General features: G+C 38.7%; 2 protein-coding genes across 6 annotated transcripts in view; both read right to left on the reverse strand.

The window, feature by feature from the left end:
* LOC311094053 (E3 ubiquitin-protein ligase TRIM39-like) overlaps positions 1 to 19,730 on the reverse strand; it is a 90,209-nt gene extending 70,479 nt beyond the window's left edge. Inside the window, exon 1 of the mRNA XM_084131771.1 lies at positions 19,604 to 19,730. The gene's annotated coding sequence lies outside the window, so the exon portion shown is untranslated. The remainder of the gene's footprint in view (positions 1 to 19,603) is intronic.
* Positions 481 to 20,051, reverse strand: LOC311094061 (E3 ubiquitin-protein ligase TRIM39-like). Of its 5 annotated transcripts, none has more exons than XM_084131797.1 (7): positions 19,642 to 20,050; positions 17,310 to 17,881; positions 17,100 to 17,195; positions 16,547 to 16,780; positions 16,317 to 16,455; positions 15,464 to 15,499; positions 481 to 1,474 (listed from the first exon to the last, which is right to left on the reverse strand). In XM_084131797.1, the coding sequence occupies exons 2-7, from the start codon at positions 17,877 to 17,879 to the stop codon at positions 927 to 929; spliced, it is 1,623 nt and encodes a 540-aa protein (XP_083987923.1). In that variant the 5' UTR covers positions 17,880 to 17,881; positions 19,642 to 20,050; the 3' UTR covers positions 481 to 926. The 5 variants fall into 5 exon arrangements, with proteins under 5 accessions (XP_083987923.1, XP_083987922.1, XP_083987924.1 ...); XM_084131796.1 differs by lacking the exon at positions 481 to 1,474 and adding an exon at positions 14,485 to 15,308 and having other exon boundaries at positions 19,911 to 20,051; XM_084131798.1 differs by lacking the exon at positions 481 to 1,474 and adding an exon at positions 14,485 to 15,308 and having other exon boundaries at positions 15,464 to 15,490.
* Between the last annotated feature and the right edge of the window lie 5,165 nt (positions 20,052 to 25,216).

Raw genomic sequence — 25,216 nt, forward strand, 5'->3', positions numbered from 1 at the left:
TTTTATCACTATCTACTGTAAAATGAAGCTGTGCTCAATTTTCATACAGATCAAAAGACATTAAACATAAACAGCAATATAAATAGGCATCTTTAATAGAATAATCTCTAATATGTCCTGATAGAAGGAAAATATTTTTTATAAGGTTTAATTTTATAAGATAGGCCTACTCTTTTATACGGTTTCATATTTGTATCTCTACTTCATATCAGCACCATCAGATATTTAACAGTCCTATATTTTATTTGAAGATATAGTATATAACTGTATCAATAAAAAATCAGCATTTCAATGAATCTGATGTGTGTTGAAATTTGTCTATTATTCTATTCTATTCTTATTGTTAAACAAACCTTTTACCATGGGGTAAACATTTGACATGGTAACTTGGTAATAGACCTACAATGTCTTCTTCTTCTTCTTCTTCTTCTTCTTCTTCTTCTCCTTTTTTTTTTTTTTTTTTTTTTTTTGTCTTTACTGTGATCATAATATCATGGTGTTTTGAAGATCCATAGTGTTGTGTATGAATATGGTAATACTCATACAGTGATATATATTGAGGAATTACCATCTGATTTACCACAGTATTATCACAGATCATTTTGTAATTGAAATGGTAGAAACAGCTTTGATATACTTTATCAATTTTATCATAGTTTGGTTTATTTTGATGTATATAAAAACAAAAATACAGACACTTTCACTTTGTCAGGTTGAGATGGGAGAAAACAATGGCATGAATAATTATGAAAAGCTGAAAATAAAATTGTTAAACAAGCATTATATTTTCACAATATAATTTGCAATTATAGCTATAATTATAGATTTTAACAATGAAAAACAATTATGAAAATATAGCAAAACATGTTTAGATTTGTAATTATATAAATCATTTTCATTGTGTATTTCATATTACGGCAGTAAATTCATTTATTGTAATTGACACGTGTGATGATCAGTGGAGTTGAGTTTTTACCTCCAGCATTAGGGCACGGGCAAAACAATGGATAGAGTTTCCCAGTGAAAGACTGATCAGTGAAAGAGTAGAGATGAGAGCTGGACTCCACATCATAAAAGGAGACCAGACCCTCCTCATAATCCACAAACACACCGACCCGCTGCGGCTTCACTCTCACACACAGAGAGACAGGAGGATCAGCACCGGCTTCATATTCATTCTCATTCCTCAGCCACAGAGTCCAGTATCCATTACTGGGAGTCGCTGTGATCTGTCCCTTCCTGTTAATGGATTCTCTGGCCACTCCTAAAGTCCAGTCAGTCTTTCCCTTCACCTGCACCTCAAAATAAAATCTCCCTGAGGAGAATCCCTCCTTTCCCAGGACACATACACATCTATCAAATCTCTCTGGTTTGTCTGGGAGTTTCTGTCTAATGTCTCCATGTCTCACTTGTTTTCCATCATCAGACAGGATGAGTTTAGGTTGAGCTGTATCAGGATCCAGAGTCACATCCACTGAGAAAACAGAGAATATAAATCACAAATTCACAATACATATATTTAGTGATGATGTGTGTAATATGTAATCAGTGTTTAATCATACTGTCGGTCAGTGATGAAGCTGTGAGTATCTGAATGTAATCTAGTGTAGTGCAGACAGCACACTGTACCTGCATACTGCTGTCTCCTCTTCAGTTCTGTAGAGACACATGAGCATTGAAGATGGGTCGAGGCTGGGTCTTCCAACATGACAATGACCCGAAGCACACAGCCAGGATAACCAAGGAGTGGCTCTGTAAGAAGCATATCAAGGTTCTGGCGTGGCCTAGCCAGTCTCCAGACCTAAACCCAATAGAGAATCTTTGGAGGGAGCTCAAACTCCGTGTTTCTCAGCGACAGCCCAGAAACCTGACTGATCTAGAGAAGATCTGTGTGGAGGAGTGGGCCAAAATCCCTCCTGCAGTGTGTGCAAACCTGGTGAAAAACTACAGGAAACGTTTGACCTCTGTAATTGCAAACAAAGGCTACTGTACCAAATATTAACATTGATTTTCTCAGGTGTTCAAATACTTATTTGCAGCTGTATCATACAAATAAATAGTAAAAAAATCATATATTGTGATTTCTGGATTTTTTTTTTTTTTGATTATGTCTCTCACAGTGGACATGCACCTACGATGACAATTTCAGACCCCTCCATGATTTCCAAGTGGGAGAACTTGCAAAATAGCAGGGTGTTCAAATACTTATTTTCCTCACTGTATATATAAAAATGTAATTTGTTTCAGCCTTTTGAACATGTTCGGTATTTATTAGTATTTATATATTTGCTCTGAAATAGATTTGAAGGCTGATTTCTTTTAGTAATTTCAGCCAAATAGAAACTGTTGCCAGTTTGATTGAAAATGTTTAATGCAAGAAGAAAAATACAGTAAAAATCAAGAAATTAAATAAATAACAACAACACTTGTATAAATATAACAATATAAAAGCAATATTAACATATAAAAGACTGAGACTCGAGATTTGAATCAGTTCGACTGATTCATGGAAAATAATCAGAGAAGAAACTCAATGGCCAAATAAAATCATCACAATGTTGCTTCATTTTATAAACAAAGCGTATATCGCCCGGCCCTACAGTGTAAACTCAGACTGAACGAACAAACACAACTGGTGTCAAAGGTCATGATGATGTCATATAGGGCCAAGTACTCACTTTCTACTGAATCTTGTTATGATGATGTTGAGTTATTGTTTCATATTATTTAATGTTTCCAGTTTGAGCTCAGTCCAGATGTGACACAGCCAGTCTTTCCCACGACACGCCCGTGACTGAAGCTTTTCTGAAGTGTAATTTCTACAGTGACCTGACAGTATTATTTCACAGTCATTATTTCTTGGTCCGTTCGGTGGTCGAGGCTCTTGAAGATGTTCGTTTCGTGCAGTTTTTGCCCTTCACTCGCTCTCGTTTGGATACAGTCGTTTATATTCGCAGTTCTGAAGCTCTGGTGTGAAACTCATTTCAGTTTTAACAAGATTTTAAAGTGACATGCATGCATATTGTATTTGCACTTACATCTTTGTTTGTACATTATCGTGTAAGAATGTATATACGTTTGTAAATGTAAAGAAAAATAAGTTGGGTCATTTGCAAACACACGTTTCTGTGCCAAGCACTATTATGGGAGAGCAATGCAATATGAGAGGATTTTAATATTGTGAAATGTTTTATAAAAGCCTTGAACCCCGATCTGTTCTGACGTGATCGATCCAGTGCACAGAACAAAACTACTTCTAAAATGGGATCTGATGCCAAAATCTGAGTTGATTACATCACTTGATTTCTCGATTTGTTTGATTAAAGGCACACTAGGCAGCTTTCCGTTTTTGTCAAACAGCGACCCCTAGAGTCGCTGTGGAGTACTTGTATTTAACGTTACTGTCGTAAATAGCACTCGCGCAGAGCTGTCTCTGCACTCACGGCCTGATCCCTTCCGCCCTCTATACCGGTACCTGTTCAATAGGATGGAAGCTGTAACGAGTGGAAATAAGGTGTGGCCCCTTTAAGAGCTGCGCGCGCCCTGTTGAACTGTCGTCGGCAGTCTGTGTTGTATCATGTGCACCTCGAACACCCGTATGCGGGTAATTTCAGTTTGATGCTCATTCTTATCCTACTTTTGTTTATCAAGTAAAGATGTGGACGTTAGAACGGGTGACAGACAGTTACACGAGTTCGACTGGGGAATAAAGTGCAAGTTGTGAGATGCCAATCGCCTCCGTGAGTCTGTCTGGCTCTCGGTAATAACTTCATCTGTGAGCTATCCCTATTTCTCCTCCTGACAGAACGCGTTACAAAGCGTCGGACATCGAACAGGCACAGATAACCTCTGAAGATGTCTACTAGGGTGCGGTAAAGTAGGTTTTATGTTGGACATTCGTTAGACATTCGCCAAGCAAATTAAGGGACTGTCTCAAAACTGCACACACACACACACACACACACACACACACACACACACACACACACACACACACACACAAATAAGCATTCCAAGGTGCGAACCCACGCAAAGCATACTAATAAAATGTAAAGATGTGAATTAAGTGGACAACCTATTTTTTGTCAAATAGGCGTAGATAGTTTTAAGCTGTGAATGGGATATTCATTATGAATGGGTACATGGTTATTACATTGTACTCCCAAAATTTCATTTTACCTTATAGAAACAGGTGATATCACACCACCTGGAATTTGTTCACCAACCCTTGGAACACACCATACATGACTTGAATTTGGAAAATGTCATTTAGTCTATTTTTAATGAATTTTTGAAATACGCAAATCTATATAACTTCCTGGTCATGTGACCTGATGATGTCACACCACCTGGAATTTGTTCACCAACCCATGGAACACACCATACACGACTTGGACTTGGAAAATGTCATTTCGTCAATTTTTAATGAATTTTTGAAATACACAAATCTATATAACTTCCTGGTCATGTGACCTGATGATGTCACACCACATGTAATGTATTCACCAACCCATGGAACACACCATACACGACTTGGACTTGGAAAATGTCATTTCGTAAATTTTTAATGAATTTTTGAAATACGCAAATCTATATAACTTCCTGGTCATGTAACCTGATGATGTCACACCACCTGGGATTTATTCACCAACCCTTGGAACACACCATACACGACTTGGACTTGGAAAATGTCATTTCGTCAATTTTTAATGAATTTTTGAAATACACAAATCTATATAACTTCCTGGTCATGTGACCTGATGATGTCACACCACATGTAATGTATTCACCAACCCATGGAACACACCATACACGACTTGGACTTGGAAAATGTCATTTCGTAAATTTTTAATGAATTTTTGAAATACACAAATCTATATAACTTCCTGGTCATGTGACCTGATGATGTCACACCACATGTAATGTATTCACCAACCCATGGAACACACCATACACGACTTGGACTTGGAAAATGTCATTTCGTAAATTTTTAATGAATTTTTGAAATACGCAAATCTATATAACTTCCTGGTCATGTAACCTGATGATGTCACACCACCTGGGATTTATTCACCAACCCTTGGAACACACCATACACGACTTGGACTTGGAAAATGTCATTTCGTCAATTTTTAATGAATTTTTGAAATACACAAATCTATATAACTTCCTGGTCATGTGACCTGATGATGTCACACCACATGTAATGTATTCACCAACCCATGGAACACACCATACACGACTTGGACTTGGAAAATGTCATTTCGTAAATTTTTAATGAATTTTTGAAATACGCAAATCTATATAACTTCCTGGTCATGTGACCTGATGATGTCACACCACATGTAATGTATTCACCAACCCATGGAACACACCATACACGACTTGGACTTGGAAAATGTCATTTCGTCAATTTTTAATGAATTTTTGAAATACGCAAATCTATATAACTTCCTGGTCATGTGACCTGATGATGTCACACCACCTGGAATTTGTTCACCAACCCATGGAACACACCATACACGACTTGGATTTGGAAAATGTCATTTCGTCAATTTTTAATGAATTTTTGAAATGCGCAAATCTATATAACTTCCTGGTCATGTGACCTGATGATGTCACACCACCTGCAATTTGTTCACCAACCCATGGAACACACCATACACGACTTGGATTTGGAAAATGTCATTTCGTCAATTTTTAATGAATTTTTGAAATGCGCAAATCTATATAACTTCCTGGTCATGTGACCTGATGATGTCACACCACCTGGAATTTGTTCACCAACCCTTGGAACACACCATACACGACTTGAATTTGGAAAATGTAATTTTGTCTATTTTTAATGAATTTTTGAAATACGCAAATCTATATAACTTCCTGGTCATGTGACCTGATGATGTCACACCACCTGGAATTTGTTCACCAACCCTTGGAACACACCATACACGACTTCAATTTGGAAAATGTCATTTCGTCAATTTTTAATGAATTTTTGAAATACGCAAATCTATATAACTTCCTGGTCATGTGACCTGATGATGTCACACCACCTGGAATTTGTTCACCAACCCTTGGAACACACCATACATGACTTGGATTTGGAAAATGTAATTTCGTCAATTTTTAATGAATTTTTGAAATGCGCAAATCTATATAACTTCCTGGTCATGTGACCTGATGATGTCACACCACCTGGGATTTATTCACCAACCCTTGGAACACACCATACACGACTTGAATTTGGAAAATGTAATTTTGTCTATTTTTAATGAATTTTTGAAATACGCAAATCTATATAACTTCCTGGTCATGTGACCTGATGATGTCACACCACCTGGGATTTATTCACCAACCCATGGAACACACCATACACGACTTGAATTTGGAAAATGTAATTTCGTCTATTTTTAATGAATTTTTGAAATACGCAAATCTATATAACTTCCTGGTCATGTGACCTGATGATGTCACACCACCTGGAATTTGTTCACTAACCCTTGGAACACACCATACACGACTTGGATTTGGAAAATGTCATTTCGTCAATTTTTAATGAATTTTTGAAATACGCAAATCTATATAACTTTCTGGTCATGTGACCTGATGATGTCACACCACCTGGAATTTGTTCACCAACCCTTGGAACACATCAGAGAAAATTTAACACTAAAGAGTTAAGGGTCAAGAGTCCAACTAAAGCAAACGCTAACCACCATCATGGTGACTTTAAAATACAACTATTGATTTCATTAAACCGGAAATTAAATAAAGTCAGTCTGGTAATGCTGTTTGTGGAGTTGTTTAATCCTCCTCTGCTGAGATCTTCACAGATTTAATGTCTTCTTTTATCTTCAGTTGATTTCATCTAAGGCTGTGGCTGAAGTCAGTTGTAGTTCTTGCGTTTCTCTGTTCTTCAGTGATTCTGCTTGTTAACAGCAGGTGTTCATAATTAATTAATCAATCACCATTTTATTTTCATTTATTTTATTTGTTTGTTTGATGTATCAAAGACTTTTTTTCTCTCTTTTAGAAAACATCAAAACAATGTATAGTGGCAATGGATTTTTTTTTATTTTTTTTTATTTTTATTAAATACATAATTATACTAAACAGTTGCATGGTTCGTATTGATTTTAAAGTGTTTAAAAATATTTATTTTTTAATCCACTTTGGTTATAGGCCTAGTAATAAGCCATAATAGTTATGAAATCACATATAAATATTTATCTATATCAATTGTAAAACATTTTAATATCACTTTCTTCAAAACAATATCAGCTTCAATATGAGTGGCTCATGGGCATAAAATATACAATTGTCTTCCACATTAACTTTAAAGCACAAGTGTCTAATGAGTGTAGGCCTACTCAGTGTTATTTATCTTATATGAAAACTCATTAACTTTGTTTGTTATAGAATATCTATGAGGTGTCATCTATAATTTACTCCAATCTAAAACATGTTTCTTGAACAGAAAGTTCAATGTATTTGTAACATCAAGAATATATTTTGTTTAGACAATGGAGCATAGGCAATTATTACATCCATAACTTAAAAAATGTTTATTATTCAGCCTAAACTGGGAAGTACTTCAAGTGTCTCTAATCCAATAAGCCTCAAAAGTTCTCTGGGAATTGCATACAATTAAATATTAGCTAAATATTTGTAAGTTCTATAAAACTAAAGATACCATCATCTTTAATCAATTTCCACAACCAAAATTCCCAAACCAATTGTCATTAAAAAAAGTTTTTGTTTCTAACCTTGATTTATTTACTATTCCAAATTGTGCATTAATCCTTTGTGGAGGAAGAAATTATTACTGTACAAAGTAAAACCTATTTATGAGTGTATAAGTGTAATTGGTATGTTATTAACATCAAAACTGCATTTTAGTAAAAACTCTGGTGCCTTTTGAAATATAGCATTTGGTTTTACAGTTATAAGACATGTAACTACTAATTTCACTGTTATACTAGCCTAGATAACGGTGATATTACAAAATCCCAAGACCATAAGTTCACATTTGTTAATATTTAAAGAAACAGACGAAAATTAAATCAAACTCTTGATTGTTTAACTTCTGTATGTTTTCTTCAATAAAGGGATGTCATGAGCTAACTGTATGCACTTAATTTCTTTTTCCTCTATGAAAATATGACAAAACATGTATTTCTTAATGTGAATGGTCATTACTTGTGAAATCAATCTAATTTCACAGCTTTGTCAAATTCCTCTTTTAATATCAATTAGAAAAATAAAAAATAGAAAACTTTAGAAAACCTGTAAAAATGTTCCAAGGGTTGGTGAATAAATCCCAGGTGGTGTGACATCATCAGGTCACATGACCAGGAAGTTATATAGATTTGCATATTTCAAAAATTCATTAAAAATAGACAAAATGACATTTTCTAAATCAAAGACGTGTATGGTGTGTTCCAAAGGTTGGTGAATACATTCCAAGTGGTGTGACATCATCAGGTCACATGACCAGGAAGTTATATAGATTTGCGCATTTCAAAAATTCATTAAAAATAGACGATTTGTGTATTTCAAAAATTCATTAAAAATAGACGAAATGACATTTTCTAAATCAAAGTCGTGTATGGTGTGTTCCAAGGGTTGGTGAATAAATCCCAGGTGGTGTGACATCATCAGGTCACATGACCAGGAAGTTATATAGATTTGCGTATTTCAAAAATTCATTAAAAATAGACGATTTGTGTATTTCAAAAATTCATTAAAAATAGACAAAATAACATTTTCTAAATCAAAGATGTGTATGGTGTGTTCCAAGGGTTGGTGAATAAATCCCAGGTGGTGTGAAATCATCAGGTCACATGACCAGGAAGTTATATAGATTTGCATATTTCAAAAATTCATTAAAAATAGACGATTCGTGTATTTCAAAAATTCATTAAAAATAGACAAAATGACATTTTCCAAATCAAAGTCATGTATGGTGTGTTCCAAGGGTTGGTGAATAAATCCCAGGTGGTGTGACATCATCAGGTCACATGACCAGGAAGTTATATAGATTTGCGCATTTCAAAAATTCATTAAAAATAGACGATTTGTGTATTTCAAAAATTCATTAAAAATAGACGAAATGACATTTTCTAAATCAAAGTCGTGTATGGTGTGTTCCAAGGGTTGGTGAATAAATCCCAGGTGGTGTGACATCATCAGGTCACATGACCAGGAAGTTATATAGATTTGCGTTTTTCAAAAATTCATTAAAAATAGACGATTTGTGTATTTCAAAAATTCATTAAAAATAGACGAAATGACATTTTCTAAATCAAAGTCGTGTATGGTGTGTTCCAAGGGTTGGTGAATAAATCCCAGGTGGTGTGACATCATCAGGTCACATGACCAGGAAGTTATATAGATTTGTGTATTTCAAAAATTCATTAAAAATAGACAATTTGTGTATTTCAAGAATTCATTAAAAATAGACGAAATAGCATTTTCTAAATCAAAGATGTGTATGGTGTGTTCCAAGGGTTGGTGAATACATTCCATGTGGTGTGACATCATCAGGTCACATGACCAGGAAGTTATATAGATTTTTTTTTTTTTAATCTTAAGAAATGTAATAAAACATTTTTTCACCAATCTAAGTTGTGTATTATATGCTGCATGTGTGTATAAATACATTGTAGGTCATTTGAGGTATTTACATAAAACAACCACAAAGTTAAATAGATGTATTTCATTTAAAACATTCAGTTTAATTACAAGTATAACAGATATAAACCATATACAAGTTAAAAATTGGCTTAATCTATTTTAATCTATTTACTAACATCAACTACATATGTAAAAGGATCACGTTTTTAGTGTTTTTGTGGAATAATGCACATACTTAACCAACTTTGTTGTCGATTTGGCACTTTTGAGACACTCCCTAACTTGAAGTGCCCAAGTGGGGATCGTTATGAGGACTTTTTCACTTCCAATTCTTAAAACAATTACATAATCGAATAATATTAAAATTCACCTTTGACATTATGCTTTACAATGTGACCTAGACGAGATACAGCATCATCCACGACTATTAAGCCATTACATATCAATTAATGCTGCAGAAAAGATCGAATGTCTAACGAATGTCCAACATAAAACCTACTTTACCGCACCGTCTACTAGTCCATCAACAAGAACGATATTTACTCAGTCTGCCGTTTCCTTTCTTTCGTCCTCCGACAAAGCTTTCCTAGCTTTGTGTGCAGTGCCATAAAGCAATTTGTTACATCGCGAGACCTGATATCACGCGATACTTCCTGACGCGACCCGCCGGCCCAAAGTTGCAAGGGTGGTTTTTCCGCTCACAGGCGCTCGGGGGATGCGCGACGACCACCATTCAACCCGAAACAAGTCATATAACTATTCCAATGACTCCGAAGCTGTTCGGTTAAGGTAAAAACGTTAGCCTACTTAGTGCACCTTTAAAGGGAATTATGGATTTGTAATGAAGAGCTCAGGAAAGAGTCCGAGTTTTTAGGCCACAGACGTCTGAATCTGAGCTTCATCTGTTTCCACACTGACACATTTTGTTCACAGACGTGCGAACATCTCACCTGAACGTCCTGTGATAGACGACACAGAGCTTTTGTTGATATATATCTATAGCACTTGTGTTATTTTGTGTTTGACGGGATGTTTCCAGATGTGCAGAACAGATAGAGATGATGATGATAAAACATTGGCTGTCCGATGATTTGGTGAATCTCACAAAAAATGTCTGGGTCACGCATTTCACCCCGAGGAGTCATACATGAGAAATGAAAAACACCCTTTATTTTATTTATTGTTTACATTTATTTTATTTTATCAAATTATATTCAGTACAACAAATACTACCATGATGTATGCTTCAAAATTTAAATACGTTTTAGTTATTATTTTTATTATTTGCAGTAAGAGAACATTATTTAATTAGGTACTTAAAACCTATTTAATTTTATTTATGTGATTATAAAATAGTATGAATCATATTTATGCAGTTTTGAACTTTTTTGTAAAAAAAAAAAATATATATATATATATATATATATATATATATATATATATATATACATTTTGGGGTGAAATATGACCTTGTTAATCTTAATATGAAGTTAATCTAATTTTTTTACCTCGAGACTGGTCATAACTTTAAGTAACATAAGAAAGTAGACTGGACTAGCCCTAACTAATTTGGTCAGACTAGATCTTCAGATCGAGTCTTAACTTGGTCATTTCTGACAGTTTTTGTGAGATTCTCTCGGGTAAATGAAGTATTTTGAGGTTTGCTGTTCTCCTAAAGCTTGTGGATTGTGGCTGATCTTGTGCTGTAATGGATTTGAATGGGGAAGAAACTGGACTGACCTGCCGTCGCCAAAAGCAGGACAGAAAGCCACTGAGATTATGAACATTTATGGGGTGTTGTTGTAATCTGCAAATGTAAATATAGATATGCTCTGAATATAAAACTTAATGTTAAAAAAAACACAGAGATTCAAAGCAATATATTTACAGTCTGTTGCTATAGAAACCACACACGTCTTTTCTATAACCTGCATTTTTACAATAATGTTTAAAGGCAAATGTCAATAAAAGATTTATGTAACATTACATGCAGTCTTTAATTACTGTAATTATTTTTTTCTATTTTCTGAATTCTGTCATTAATTCCTCTTTTGCATGATTCAGCTTTATTTATGTTTAAGAATAATGATTCTGGGTCCTTTATTAATCACTAGTTCATACAAGGTGTAAAGGAGCGTGTTTTTAACCTGAAAACAGCAATGAACACTTTTAAAGGGATAGTTCACTTTGAAATTAAATTTTGGTATGTTTTAGCTTACCTCAAGGGCATCCAAGATGTAGGAGTCTTTGTTTCCGCAGTAGTTTCAATTTTGATATTTTTAAGTCAAACCGTTCTTGTCTGTCAGTCATACAAACGAGCGGTTTGTGTGAGAAAACGAACAGTATTTATCGTTTTTATATTTATTACGCACGAGAAATCACTTCCGGCGCTTGCGCAGACTAAGCCAGAACGCGCGCACACGTCACACACCAGGAAGCGCGCGCGCCCTCAGATCACTTGGACGTGGTTGTGTAGAGGTAAAAACGATATAAATACTGTTCGTTTTCTCACACAAACCGCTCGTTTCGTGTCTTAGGCCATCAATGTGTACTTACAATGGGGAATTGTTTAATCTGGACTTCTCTGTGCATGCTCTTTGAGGTGGTGACCATAGACCTGCATTATATGACTGACAGACAAGAACGGTTTGACTTAAAAATATCAAAATTGAAACTACTGCGGAAACAAAGACCACTATATCTTGGATGCCCTTGAGGTAAGCGAAAACATACCAAAATTTAATTTCAAAGTGAACTATCCCTTTAAGTAAAAATGTTTAATCCTTATTACAGCGCCCCCACACACACACACACACAGTACATTAAACAGAGTTTAGGAATAAGGAGCACATGCCCATGAAAGTGTGACATCAGTAGCGAACAGAATATTACAGGATTTAAAAATATTAAGAATTTAAATGCATTTACACGGCAAGAAGAAAAGAGTTGTCTTTAAAAGAGGACATCTTGCTATATCAGTGCAAATAAAATTGATGAGATAGAAAAAGTTTTTTATTTCTCTTGTTTGTTTCATCTAATAAATCATATTTTTAATCATATAGAAATCATGTTGTGTTCATCATTATTTAATCTGAAATTCTTCCATATAATGTCAGTGAATGCCAACCAGCATCAAGCTTTTAAAAAAGACACAAAAGTATCACAGAATGACCCCATGTGACACGTGTCGGTGTCCTATAGTGTTCTGGGGGTGTTCAACAGTTTCTTTAAGTAGGAAGGAGGGAAAAGCTATAATTAAAGAAGCTTGCAGTCGGATATGGCAATGAAATTGGAAAAACTGTAAAACTGGAAGACAGTTGTTTTAATATACAAAACATGGCAAGACAAAGTAGAGAAGATCCGATAATTTTATTAAGACTAAGGATGGGCCATACAAAACTTAATTCTACACTGAACATAATAGGGAAACACAGTACAGGATAACGTGAAATATGCCAAGTGAAGGGAACAGTTGATCATGTGTTGTTATTTTGTCCTAAACAGGAAAGGAATGAACTACAAAGAGAACTACAGAACATATGCAATGAATTTACAATCTGCAATTTATGAAACATAAAACAAGGATCTGGTCAAATAATAAAGAATAAAATTAATTAAGAATAGTGGACTTAAAGGGTAACTAAACCCTAAACCAACTTTTTTTAGTTAATGATCTGTAAGAACGGGGCTTTATTAGTGCTGTTCATTGATTCGAGTAACTTTTTTGATATTTGGGTATAAAGTGTTTTAATTTTACAATATATGGTGTAAAAATGTCTGAGTGCTGCCCTCTTCAGGTTGAACGGTGGCTACTGCAGTTGAATTTTCCTATTGGATGTTTGCGGTACTGCGTAACATAAGCAGGTTCCAGCTCACCACATATTCCAATATAGAGGCAGAAAAGTCTCAATTATAATTCACGCAAAAAACATGATTCACACATGCGTAGACAATTTCACATGCATGAAACCTAATTCACGTCCACACAAAAAATTTTTACGTGCGTGAAAAAAATATACATTCACAAAACCAATTCACATGTGCAAAATAAAAGTATATATTCATAAAATACACTTCACAAATGCAAAACACAATTCGTAGATATACAACGGTGCACAAAAACCTTTGAATGTTTAAAATGTACGAGTTTATCCTTGAATGTGAATGTGCAAATCGTCATTCACGTGTGAATCGCCTTGGATTTGTGTGTGTGTGTTTGAGACTTTCTTGGCAGCGAACTCCTACACAGATACTCTTTAGCCAATCAGATTTAAGCTTATCAATTGACCAATCGGTATCACGTGAGGGCGGGCCTACCTGCATGGGGCAAACATTTGACATGGTAACTTGGTAATAGACCTACAATGTCTTCTTCTTCTTCTTCGTCTTCTTCTTTCTTCTTCTTCTTCTTCTTCTTCGTCTTCTTCTTCATCTTCTTCGTCTTCTTCTTCTTCATCTTTCTTCTTCTTCTTCGTCTTTCTTCTTCTTCATCGTCTTCTTCTTTCTTCTTCTTCTTTGTCTTCTTCGTCTTCTTCTATGTCTTCTTCTTCTATATCTTCTTCTTTGTCTTCGTCTTCTTCTTCTTAATCGTCTTCTTCTTTCTATTTCGTCTTCTTCGTCTTCTACTTCTACTTTGTCTTCTTCTTCTTCGTCTTCTTCTCCACCTTTTTTAATTTTTTGTTTTTACCATGATCATAATATGGTGTTTTGAAGATCCATAGTGTTGTGTATGAATATGGTTATAATCATACAGTGATTATTGAGGAATTAACATCTGATTTACCTCAGTATTATCACAGATCATTTTGTAATTGAAATGGTAGAAACAGCTTTGATATACTTTATCAATTTTATCATAGTTTGGTTTATTTTGATGTATATAAAAACAAAAAAACAGACACTTTCACTTTGTCAGGTTGAGATGGGAGAAAACAATGGCATGAATAATTAAGAAAAATTGAAAATAAAATTGTTAAACAAGCATTATATTTTCACAATTTTTTTTATAGCTAGAATTATAGATTTTAACAATGAAAAACAAATTATGAAAATATAGCAAAACATGTTTAGATTTGTAATTATATAAATCATTTTCATTGTGTATTTCATATTACGGCAGAAAATTCATTTATTGTAATTGACAGGAGTGATGATCAGTGGAGTTGAGTTTTTACCTCCATCATTAAGACCCGGGTAAAAATATGGAAAGAGTTTCCCAGTGAAAGACTGATCAGTGAAAGAGTAGAGATGAGAGCTGGACTCCACATCATAAAAGGAGACCAGACCCTCCTCATAATCCACAAACACACCGACCCGCTGCGGCTTCACTCTCACACACAGAGAGACACGAGGACTAGCACAGGCTTTATATTCATTCTCATTCCTCAGCCACACAGTCCAGTGTCCATTACTGGGAGTCAGTGTGATCAATCCCTTCCTGTTAATGGATTCTCTGGCCACTCCTAAATCCCATTCAGTCTTTCCCTTCACCTGCACCTCAAAATAAAATCTCCCTGAGGAGAATCCCTCCTTTCCCAGGACACAGGGACACTGATCAAATCTCTCTGGATTGTCTGGGAGTTTCTGTATAATGTCTCCATGTCTCACTTGTTTTCCATCATCAGACAGGATGAGTTCAGGATGAGCTGTATCAGGATCCAGAGTCACATCCACTGAGAAAACAGAGAATATAAATCACAAATTCACAATACAAATATTTAGTGATGATGTTTGTAATATGTAATCAGTGTTTAATCATACTGTCGGTCAGTGATGAAGCTGTGAGTATCTGAATGTAATCTAGTGTAGTGCAGACAGCACACTGTACCTGCATACTGCTGTATCCTCTTCAGTTCTGTAGAGACTAATGACAATAAAACACCATCAGATCTTTGACATGTTTATGTGTGAATTATAGACAAGATTTAAGGTTATATTTAAAGAATTGTGAACAACATCATGTTTTATCTGATCAATGTTTCTCTGCTGATATTTAGAGAATCCCTGAACTCCTATTGTGTTTGAGCTCGAAATAGTCCTCCTTTTTAGAACATCTTTGGGAATGTTTTGTGAACATTTTATGAAATTTTTATTTTAGATATTTTTATGCCAAATGTTATTCATCTCAGTTTTGGAGTGTATTAGTGTTGTGGTTATTCAGCAAAGACAACACTATAAAAAATAACCTTAGAGAAAGTGAAAATGAAGCCCAGCACTGCGAAGCTGTTTGATACAGGTCAGAAATATTCCTCTAAAAAAAAGAACAAATCTGCATGAATAGACATTCATGATGTCTTTCGATTTGATTTTCTTCTGCTAAACTGATTTTATCTGACACATAATCACAACATTTAGATGAAACAGCTGAAAAGACTGAAAATGGCAGAAAATGAATGTTTCTTTCTGTTGTTTCTCATCTAAAAGTGTTCACAGATTTACTAAAGCCTCAAGGTTCTGGTTACAGTGATGAAGCTTCTAGTACAAGATGAATTTACTGCATGTTTCCTGAAATTAGAGATGAATATGACCTGCTCTCTTCAAGAAGAACTGTGATGATAATGAGACACAAACACATGATCACACACTTCTCTTATTTCAGCTTTAACAGACTAATTCTTCATTACTGATATTAAAAGATGATAAATATATGTATCTGTATGGTGTGTTTGATATTGCTGTACCAGTTTGCGTGAGTTTCTCCTGTAGAGAGTCCTGCAGTTTAGTCAGAGCTCTCCTCAGAGTCTCCAGACTCTCATCAGTCTTCACACTGATCTCAGACCAGTTCCTGGTGTTTCTAGAGCTGCACAGGGATGAGTAAATCTACAGCAGGAGAGAGGAGAAATCCTTCAGCATGGGGAGTGTTATGGTGTCATATACTGCATTATCATTGATCAGAGAGATGTTGACTGACCTGTAGGAGGTGGAGGTGATCTTCAGTGTGTGAGAGCTGCTCCAGCTCAGTGTTTCTCATCTTTAGCTCAGTGATCTCCTGCTCCAGCTCTTCAATGAGCTCTTCCTCCTGTTTATCTGCTGCTTTCTGCTGCTCCTCCATCATCTCCAGCAGTTCAGTCTGACATCTCTCAATGGAGCGGATGAGATCAGTGAAGAGCTCCACACGGGCTGCTTTCTCCTTCTCTGTGTTTCTCTGCTCAACCAGGACAATCAACACATTATTAGTGGCGTTTGTTAAGAGAAGAATCAGTGTTATTATTTCTCATACTTCAGTTTTTTTTAGGCGGTTTTCAAAATCCCTCATTCTGCCCCGTTTGCACTGAATGATTCCTCAAATCATGTGTGTTGTTGAGGAGAGATGTGTTATTACTTTACTAAGTGATCAGGGAATCACAGACGTGTCGATATTCAGACCAGCAGTGTGACTGTGAGTGTGAAATTGCTTTTATACAACAATTCAATAAACAATGATAGATATTAAAATTAATTTAATTTAATTATTTTAAACTCACTTTTCTGACTTCTGCTGAGTGTTTGACGTCTTCAATCTTCTTGATTCTGTCCTGGATCATCTGCTGTGTGTCTTTCTGTGTCTTCATCAGTTGAGTCTGTAGACAGAGAACAACACACAATATGTTTTCATAACTGATTCATTTATATTAAAGAACATGTGATTCCTCATGATAAGAGCCATTTAAAATCAGTTTGTCAGTAACTTCTACCTTCTTCTCTTCAATCTCCTCTTCTAAAGAAACAGTGTTGTGGTTTTTGTGATCTCCGTCAGTGCAGGGCAGACACACACATGTCTGATCATCTCTACAGAACAGCTCCAGAGGTCTCTCATGTTTCTGACATATATAGTCCTCCAGATTACTCACAGGATTGATCAGTTTGTGTTTCTTTAAACCTGCCACTCTCGAATGAGGCTCCAGGTGAGTTTCACAGTAAGAGCTCTGACACACCAGACACGACTTCAGGGCTTTCAGCTTTCTTTCCTCACAGAAGTCACACAGAACTTCAGCTTTTTTCAGAACTTCAGGTTTTTTCTCAGGACTTTTCTTTTTATAGTGATCTACGAGCTCTCGGAGTGTGGTGTTAATCTTGAGATCAGGTCTGTGCTTGAATGTTTCTTTACAATATGGACAGTTGCAGGTCTGGCTGTTGTCCCAGCACTTATTCAGACAGGTCTTGCAGAAGTTGTGTCCACATGGAGTGGTGACTGGATCAGTGAACACGTCCAGACATATAGAGCACTGAAGCTCCTCAGTCAGTGGACCGCTGGAGGAAGACATCGCTGGAGAGAGAAATGAAGAAGATAAATCACCTACACTTCTAGTCTAAAGTTTGGAAACACTTGATACACACACTCAATTTAAGTTTCTTATAATATTAAAATATATTGTGGCGAGCAGGACGAGGCCGGTGGCGTGATTGATAATGAGTTTATTTGACATGCTTAAACCTGGTTCTGTTATTCCAGTTCGACATAAACCTACTAAACCAGTTCACTTCCATTAGAAACAGGGGCGGATCTAGAAAAATATTTATGGGGTGGCGAGAGGGGGGCAAGAATTTTTGAGGGGTGGCAACATATGGCAGACGTATATATACTGAATTTAATCACAGTTAAATTGGCCATAACTTTTAATTTGTTGCTGCCAATAGGGATGGGTATCGTTAAGGTTTTAACGGTACTACTCTTACCGATACTCCTTATCGATCCGGTACTTTAACGGTATTCTTATCGGTTCTTTTTGTTATATAAAAAAAAGGGGAAAAATTATTTAGAACACAATTAATATTGCTTTTGCTATTGATATTTATTTAACATTTCAAAATATAAAGAAAAAGCAATGCTTTAACAAAACAAATAAAAGGGTGCAGGCTTTTGTGTTTTATATTCAGAAGACATAGGACACCAAAAACAAAGTACAAACACGTGGTCAAATTTTTTTTTATACAATTAAACAAATATACAAATTATATACCCAGTGCTTTAATTTCAGTAATGTCTACTGACATTACTGTTCAGGAGTAATATGGGCTAAAAAGACATCTAATAAAGTCAGATGTAAAATAACACTGCATAGTTTATCATAGATAGATTAAAGATTATAAAAGCCAAAATTATACATTCAAGAGCTGCGACTGATTTTCTCTTTGCCTTTTGTTGTTTGATTCACATTAATGGAGCAATCGTCAGCAGGATTATTAGACTGCTGACTCTTTAAGACCAAATGCAGTATTACGCATCATATTTTCTCCCAACTATTAACGCCCATTTAAGACATAAACTGTATTTAAGTGAATAATCTGTTTAAGTGAATCTCCAAGACAGCCATTTTGACATATTTGATCGTTTAGATGTGCACACGAAGCCCAAAATATACGTTGCTTGTCTCGTTGCGGTGTGTTTCGGAGCGCGCGCCGCATTTGGAACAGCGTCTTTTGCGTCAATTTTGGTACTTTTAATAGCCTTGTATTATCAAACGCGTCCCACACTTTAGCAACAGTATAGACTGCATTTTACAGCAATCACTGATCGTGCAGATTCTGACGTTATGTTTGGGTTTTAGGGAGAAATGACAGCGCACCGCTGTGAAGGGAAGGAAGTTGCGCTAGACAGAATGCAGCTTTAGTTTTTAATGGAATACCTCAAATATATTCTTTTTTATAATCATTGGAAGCCAAAATCTAAAATAAAATTAGTTTAATATCAAAGAAAGTGTAACCGTTTGAATGTCAGGGCCACCGCACCGCAGCAGACTCGCTGTGTGTGAGCCAGACTGAGCGAACGCCGCTCTGCACGTTTGAATCAGGGACGTAGCTAAGTATTTTCTACTCAAGTCATGATGCGTTTAGGGGCGCCCAGGAAACAAAGGTTTTTACCGTAAATGTCGTCTTATTTTCAGCCGGCCTGGCTGACATCAATGGGGTGGCAGCTGGGGTGGCAAGACCTTTACTAGGGGTGGCAGCTGCCACCCCGTACCACCCCAGTAGATCCGCCCCTGTAAACCTGTTCAGCACAATCTCTCTTATATTTCTATCTCTTACCTGTGAGGATCAGATGTGTCCACAAGACTCTTTGAACGGATCAATAAATATTCTGTAGTTTAAAGAGGTTGATCGTTTCAGGAGTCCATTGTTGACCAAGTTAGTTTCACTTTCTCTGAATCTCTCTCTGAACTACAGTGATGTCAGAGCTCCTCCTGTATTCACACATTTACATTTGTCCCTGTATTCGGTGTGTTTGGTTCATGTGTTTATTTGTAATCGGACTAATGTTTCTGTCAGGTCCTGAAGAAGAAAAATAGCAGACTTACAAAAGCTTGGTTGTTTGGTGATATCTGTGAAGATTTTCCAGGACAAACGCTGCTCAACTTAAAGATTTTCATAAAGTTGTCACAGGGTGACGAGAGACAGGTGGAACCATTTGTCGTGGAGGATGTTTCCCCGCCGGAATGGCCGGTTCCGGTTTTCCCCGTGTGCTATGGCCAGGCGGGAAGGAAGTCGACCGGAAGTTGAAGTCAGCCGGGTGCCGACATCTTGTAGCAGAACTTCACTTGCGTTAGCATCCCATTGACTCCCATTCATTTTGGCGTCACTTTGACAGCGAATAACTTTACATCTGAGGCGTTTAAAGACTCCATTTGTCCATTATTTATTTCTAAAGATACACGACAATGTATAAAATGCTCCATTACCTTGTAGCTTATGTTATGGACCCGTAGAAGCAGTTTTTGTAAAAGTAGGCTAACGATTGCGTCATAACCACGCGACTCTCTGTCGCACACTAGAGAGATTACCGTATAGACGGGAGGAGAAGCTCGCGGGCAATCGGGGGGACGTGGAGGCAAAATGACAATATAATTAATCAGAATACCTAGCAAAAGTTTCTCCTGCTCCAAGCTTATGGACAGCTCCTACTCACACTCTCCGTCTCTGCAAGATTCGGAAGGGTAATATTCAGATTTCTCTTGGCACAGCTACTAGAAGACAGACGGGTTGCTCACGTGGTCCGTGTAACGCTTTGCTCGGTTTGAGTCTGCGCGTCAGGAAAGGAAGTGCTAAGAAATCGCTGAAAATGGGCTTCACTTGTCTCAATTGAGTTCCAATGGGGTCGCTGTGTCCATTTCTTTTACTGTCTATGGCTATGGCCGATCAGGGCTATTGAAAAGTTTGACATTTCATTTGATTTACTATACATTTCATTCATTACATCATTACACTTTCTTTCTTCTGCTGAACACAAAAGAAGATATTTTGAAGAAAGTCGGTAACCAAACGACTGATGGACCCCATTGACTTCCATAGTAGGAAAAAAAAAATACTATGGAAGTCAATGGGGACCAGCAACTGTTTAATTACCAACCTTCTTTAAAATATCTTCTTTTGTGTTCAGCAGAAGAAAGGAAATCATACAGGTTTGGAACAACATGAGGGTGAGTAAATGATGACAGCATTTTCATTTTTGGGTGAACTATCCCTTTAACAATCAGTGAAAGGCTCGCTCTATGAACGCGATAATACATTTTTTAAACTAGCTACAAATAATTATTCTACTCACCTTTCAACAATCGAACATCAAAAGGAAACATAAAAATGTAAAAGCTTTGAAAATTACTTTCAACAATATATATATAGATATACCTTGCCTTAGAAATGTTCATTACCTTCAGCATTGAGTGATAATATTTCAAAGTTATTTCAGTCATTTTGATTGACAATATTGTATTTCCCTGCTTTAGAAAGATTCCAGTAAACACTGGGATTATAAGTGAAAAGGGGAGACAGTTAAATTTTAAAGCAGGGGTGTCCAGACTTTTTTTTTACCGGTGGCAGATTCGACAGGGCTCTAGAATATCTGAGACCAGTGGCACCAACACACGATACAGCATGTATTAATAATATTACATGTTTTGTCTATTGGAAATGCACATTTGACAGTAGCGGTTTTTGGCACGGGCGAGGTGTGTAATTCAATGTAGAACCGCCACTGGCTTGAGTTGACAATAGCAGTTGGGATACAGATGTAAATGTATTTTCATTAACACAGACAGTAGCGAACATCTGTAAAAAATAAAAAATAAATAACAGCCTCATTTTTAAAGGGCAAAATGTAAATAGGCTATTCTTACTGAGATAGAAGTTAGAACTCTTAATATACTCTTATTAAAATGAACCATTGGTCTGGCTATCATACATTCAGATCATGAGAACCACAGGTAAAACCACACAGGGCACACACATGGTTCTCTTACGAGAGGTTCTCTCGTATTGCGTAAGTTGCTTACGCTACGGGAAAGTCTTCTTTCTTCGAGATCTGAAGCCAAAAATTATCCTTAATTTTGTATTCATTGTCAACGCAGTGCGGCAGCCGGCAGACCAAGGCAGGCTGTATAAGCGTGCTCATTGGCTGCTCGGTGGCAACTGCTTAAGCCTATCAGTGAGCCTCGTGAAACGTGGCCTCCAATGAGGGCGCTTCGCGCCCTCCACACCCTTCTAACCGTCAAGATGGGTGTGGCCAGAGTGTATATAACGAAGGCTCACAGGCTGAATATCTGATTTTCTTGTCTTCAGCGAAGCTCTTCGCATCGCTGGATCTTGAGAGCCGCCGCCGTTGAAACCAGCGACCAGCAAGCCTAGGACAGCGCCTGAAGAAGCCGGCCGCCTTCGCCGCCTTCAGCCATCCGTGCCTGCTACGCTATCCGGCGACATATCCTTTTACTGCTGTGTGTGTTCGCCTACTGCGACACATACTTTCTCTCATTCTAAAAGAGCACGAGGCGTTTTTCTAAAAATGCCTCGTTTTTTTCCTGCGGCTTGTGCCGCGAGCACGCCGCCACCGCACTCTCTACGGGCGGCTGCCCCGAGTGCGAAGAACTTTCAATGTCGACCCTGCGGGCTCGACTTGAAGTTTTCGACCAAGCTGTCGTTCCGCCTGTCCCTGCCGGGCCGCGCAAGAAGAAGCGCCGCTCGCAGAGACCACCGGACACTGATGTGACTGAGGAGCTCGCCGGAACTTCTCCCTTGAGCTTCTCTCTCGCTCGCTCTCTCCGCCCCCCCCCTCCCGGCCGTTCAACCGCCGGCTCTCGCCCGCGCCGCCGCCGCGTCAGGGGATGAGGCGAATGAGATAGATACACTCCCTCTGTTCGAGCCGCGCTACTGCGCCGCTCACAAGGGATGGCAGAAGTGGACGGTCTCGGAGCGAGCTTCCTTTCCCTTTGTTCGAGCCGCGCTACTGCGCCGCTCACAAGGGATGGCAGAAGCGGACGGTCCTGGAGCTCTCTTTACGTTACAAGAAAGCTACTCCGTCCTCGCACGTCACTCACCGGCGAAAGGAGAACAGAGTGTTTTCGTCCCGCCCTGGCCGGACCTACCTCCATTCCTCACACATTTCTCAGTCCCCTCTTGAGTTCAGGCGACTGGAATTGTTCATATTGCAGTATACGAGCCTGTTATAAATACACGCACGCCTGCAAGCAAACGCCGTCGCAAGACATGACTCTCTTATATGCTCGCTCTAACCGAAAGTTAATGTATTCTTCCCTGTGGCTCAGTGGCAGAATCTTAGGCTTTTGCGCCAGGGATCCGGGTTCGATCCCGGCTCTCGCGGCAGATAAAAATGTATGCTGTTCGCTTCTCCAAGCTCGCGGCAAGCTTTTCTTATTTACAGAAAGCGAACCCGCTCTCCCCCTTGTTGGGCCGCGCAGATTGCGCCGTTCACAAGGGATGACAGAGCGGACGGTCACGAGCAACGTTCAGCGCGCGCGCCTCACTCACCGGCGAAAAGAGGAGAGAGAGTGTTTTCGTCCCGCTGTGGCCGGACAAACCGCCAATTCTCACACATTTCTCAGTCCGCTCTTAAGTTCAGGCGGCTGGAAATATTACTATTGCAGTAAACGAGCCTGTTTTTATTACACGCACGCCTGCAAACAAACTTGAGGTCGCTCACTTATATGCTCGCGCTAACCGAAAGCTATTGTGTTCTCCCCTGTGGTACAGTGGTGGAATTATAGGCTTTCGCACCAGAGACCCGTGTTCGATCCCGGCTCTCGCAACAGATAAAATTTATGCTGTTCGCTTCTCCGAGCTCGCGGCCAGCTTTTCTTACATACAGAAAGCGAACCCGCATATGAGCATAATGTCTGGTTGCACGGCTCACGCCGTATGTGTTTCAAATGCAGTGAATGTGCCCACGTTTCCGTGTTCACCCCTGCACACAAGCACTATAAATCCCGTGTCTCTCACAGAGCCCACTCTCATAAAGCAGGCAGAAGCCGCTCGAGTGTTAAAAGTAGGTCACGTGTCCACCTCCCCGTGCCCACACCTACTCACTGCCCGCTCTGTCACACGGCCTCTCACGACCGGTCATGTTTTAAATGTAAGTCCTGTGCGTTTTAAATGTAAGTCCTGTGCCCGCCCTCGAGCGCTCACACATACTAACAAACATTTCGCCCTGACGCCGCCCTCGCGCGTTGCGCCTCACACTGTATGTTCCCCGTCCAAAGCCACTGGGATACTGTGTGTAAAACGGCCAGCTATCGCTGCATGCGAGCCGCCGTATCTAAGCACCAAGAGCGCGCGCGCTGCGCCCGCGCCTCCGTTTCGAGCTCTCGAGCCCGCGACGCGCGGCAATCAGAGCTCGGAGGCCATTCTGCCCCTGGCTGCACACGCGAAAGCGTGGGAAGCTATTCCAGGCGCGTCAGAATGGGTGCTAAGCACAGTAAAACAGGGCTATACTCTGCAGTTCGCTCGCCGCCCTCCGCGCTTTCAAGCGCGTACCGAGACCAGAGTGAATGGGGAAGTAGCACATCTACTTCGAGCAGAAATAGCTACACTTCTGTGCAAAGGGGCTATAGAACCGGTTTTCCCCTTCTATGAGCGAGTCGGGCTTTTACAGCCGTTATTTCCTCGTTCCCAAGAAGGACGGAGCTCTCAGAATTTTGGATCTGAGATGTTTGAACAAAACTCTTATGAGAAGACCGTTCAAAATGCTCACAACCAGGCAAATTCTCGCGCAAATTCGCCCGAGGGACTGGTTTATATCTCTCGATCTAAAAGACGCGTACTTTCAGATCCAGATAATACCCCGTCACAGGCCATTCTTGAGATTCGCCTTCGACGGTCAGGTATATCAGTACACCGTCCTGCCTTTCGGCCTGTCGCTGGCACCCCGTACATTTACGAAGTGCATGGACACGGCTCTCGCTCCCCTGAGGGGTCGGGGAATGCGAATTCTGAACTACTTGGACGATTGGCTAATTCTAGCACAGTCAGAGGCCGAACTCATCGCCCACAGAACAGTGCTTCTAAGCCACCTGGACAGCCTGGGGCTCACGGTCAACTGGACCAAGAGCTCATTAGTGCCCAGTCAGTCATCCTCTTTTTCTGGGTTTGGATCTGGACACTGTGGCAATGACGGCCCACCTGTCGACACAGCGCGCGCGCTGCATTCGACGCCTAGCCGCGTCTTTCCAGCCGGGCAGCACCGCACCTCTCAAGACATTTCAGAGGATGCTGGGTTGTATGGCTTCAGCTGCAGCAGTGCTTCAGCTGGGTCTGTTACGTATGCGCCCGCTACAACGCTGGCTGAATGCCCGAGTGCCTCACAGAGCCTGGGCTTCCG

This window comes from Abramis brama (genome assembly GCF_963993115.1).
Source record: "Abramis brama genome assembly, chromosome: 12".
In the NCBI taxonomy this organism is placed as follows: domain Eukaryota; kingdom Metazoa; phylum Chordata; class Actinopteri; order Cypriniformes; family Leuciscidae; genus Abramis; species Abramis brama.

Coding starts and splice junctions, on each gene's coding strand:
- LOC311094061 (XM_084131797.1), bottom strand. CDS start 17,879: ATGTCTTCCTCCAGCGGTCCACTGACTGAGGAGCTTCAGTGCTCTATA. Junction 17,196..17,309: donor AGGAGATTGAAGAGAAGAAG/GTAGAAGTTACT, acceptor CTCTGTCTACAG/ACTCAACTGATGAAGACACA. Junction 16,781..17,099: donor ACTCAGCAGAAGTCAGAAAA/GTGAGTTTAAAA, acceptor CTGGTTGAGCAG/AGAAACACAGAGAAGGAGAA.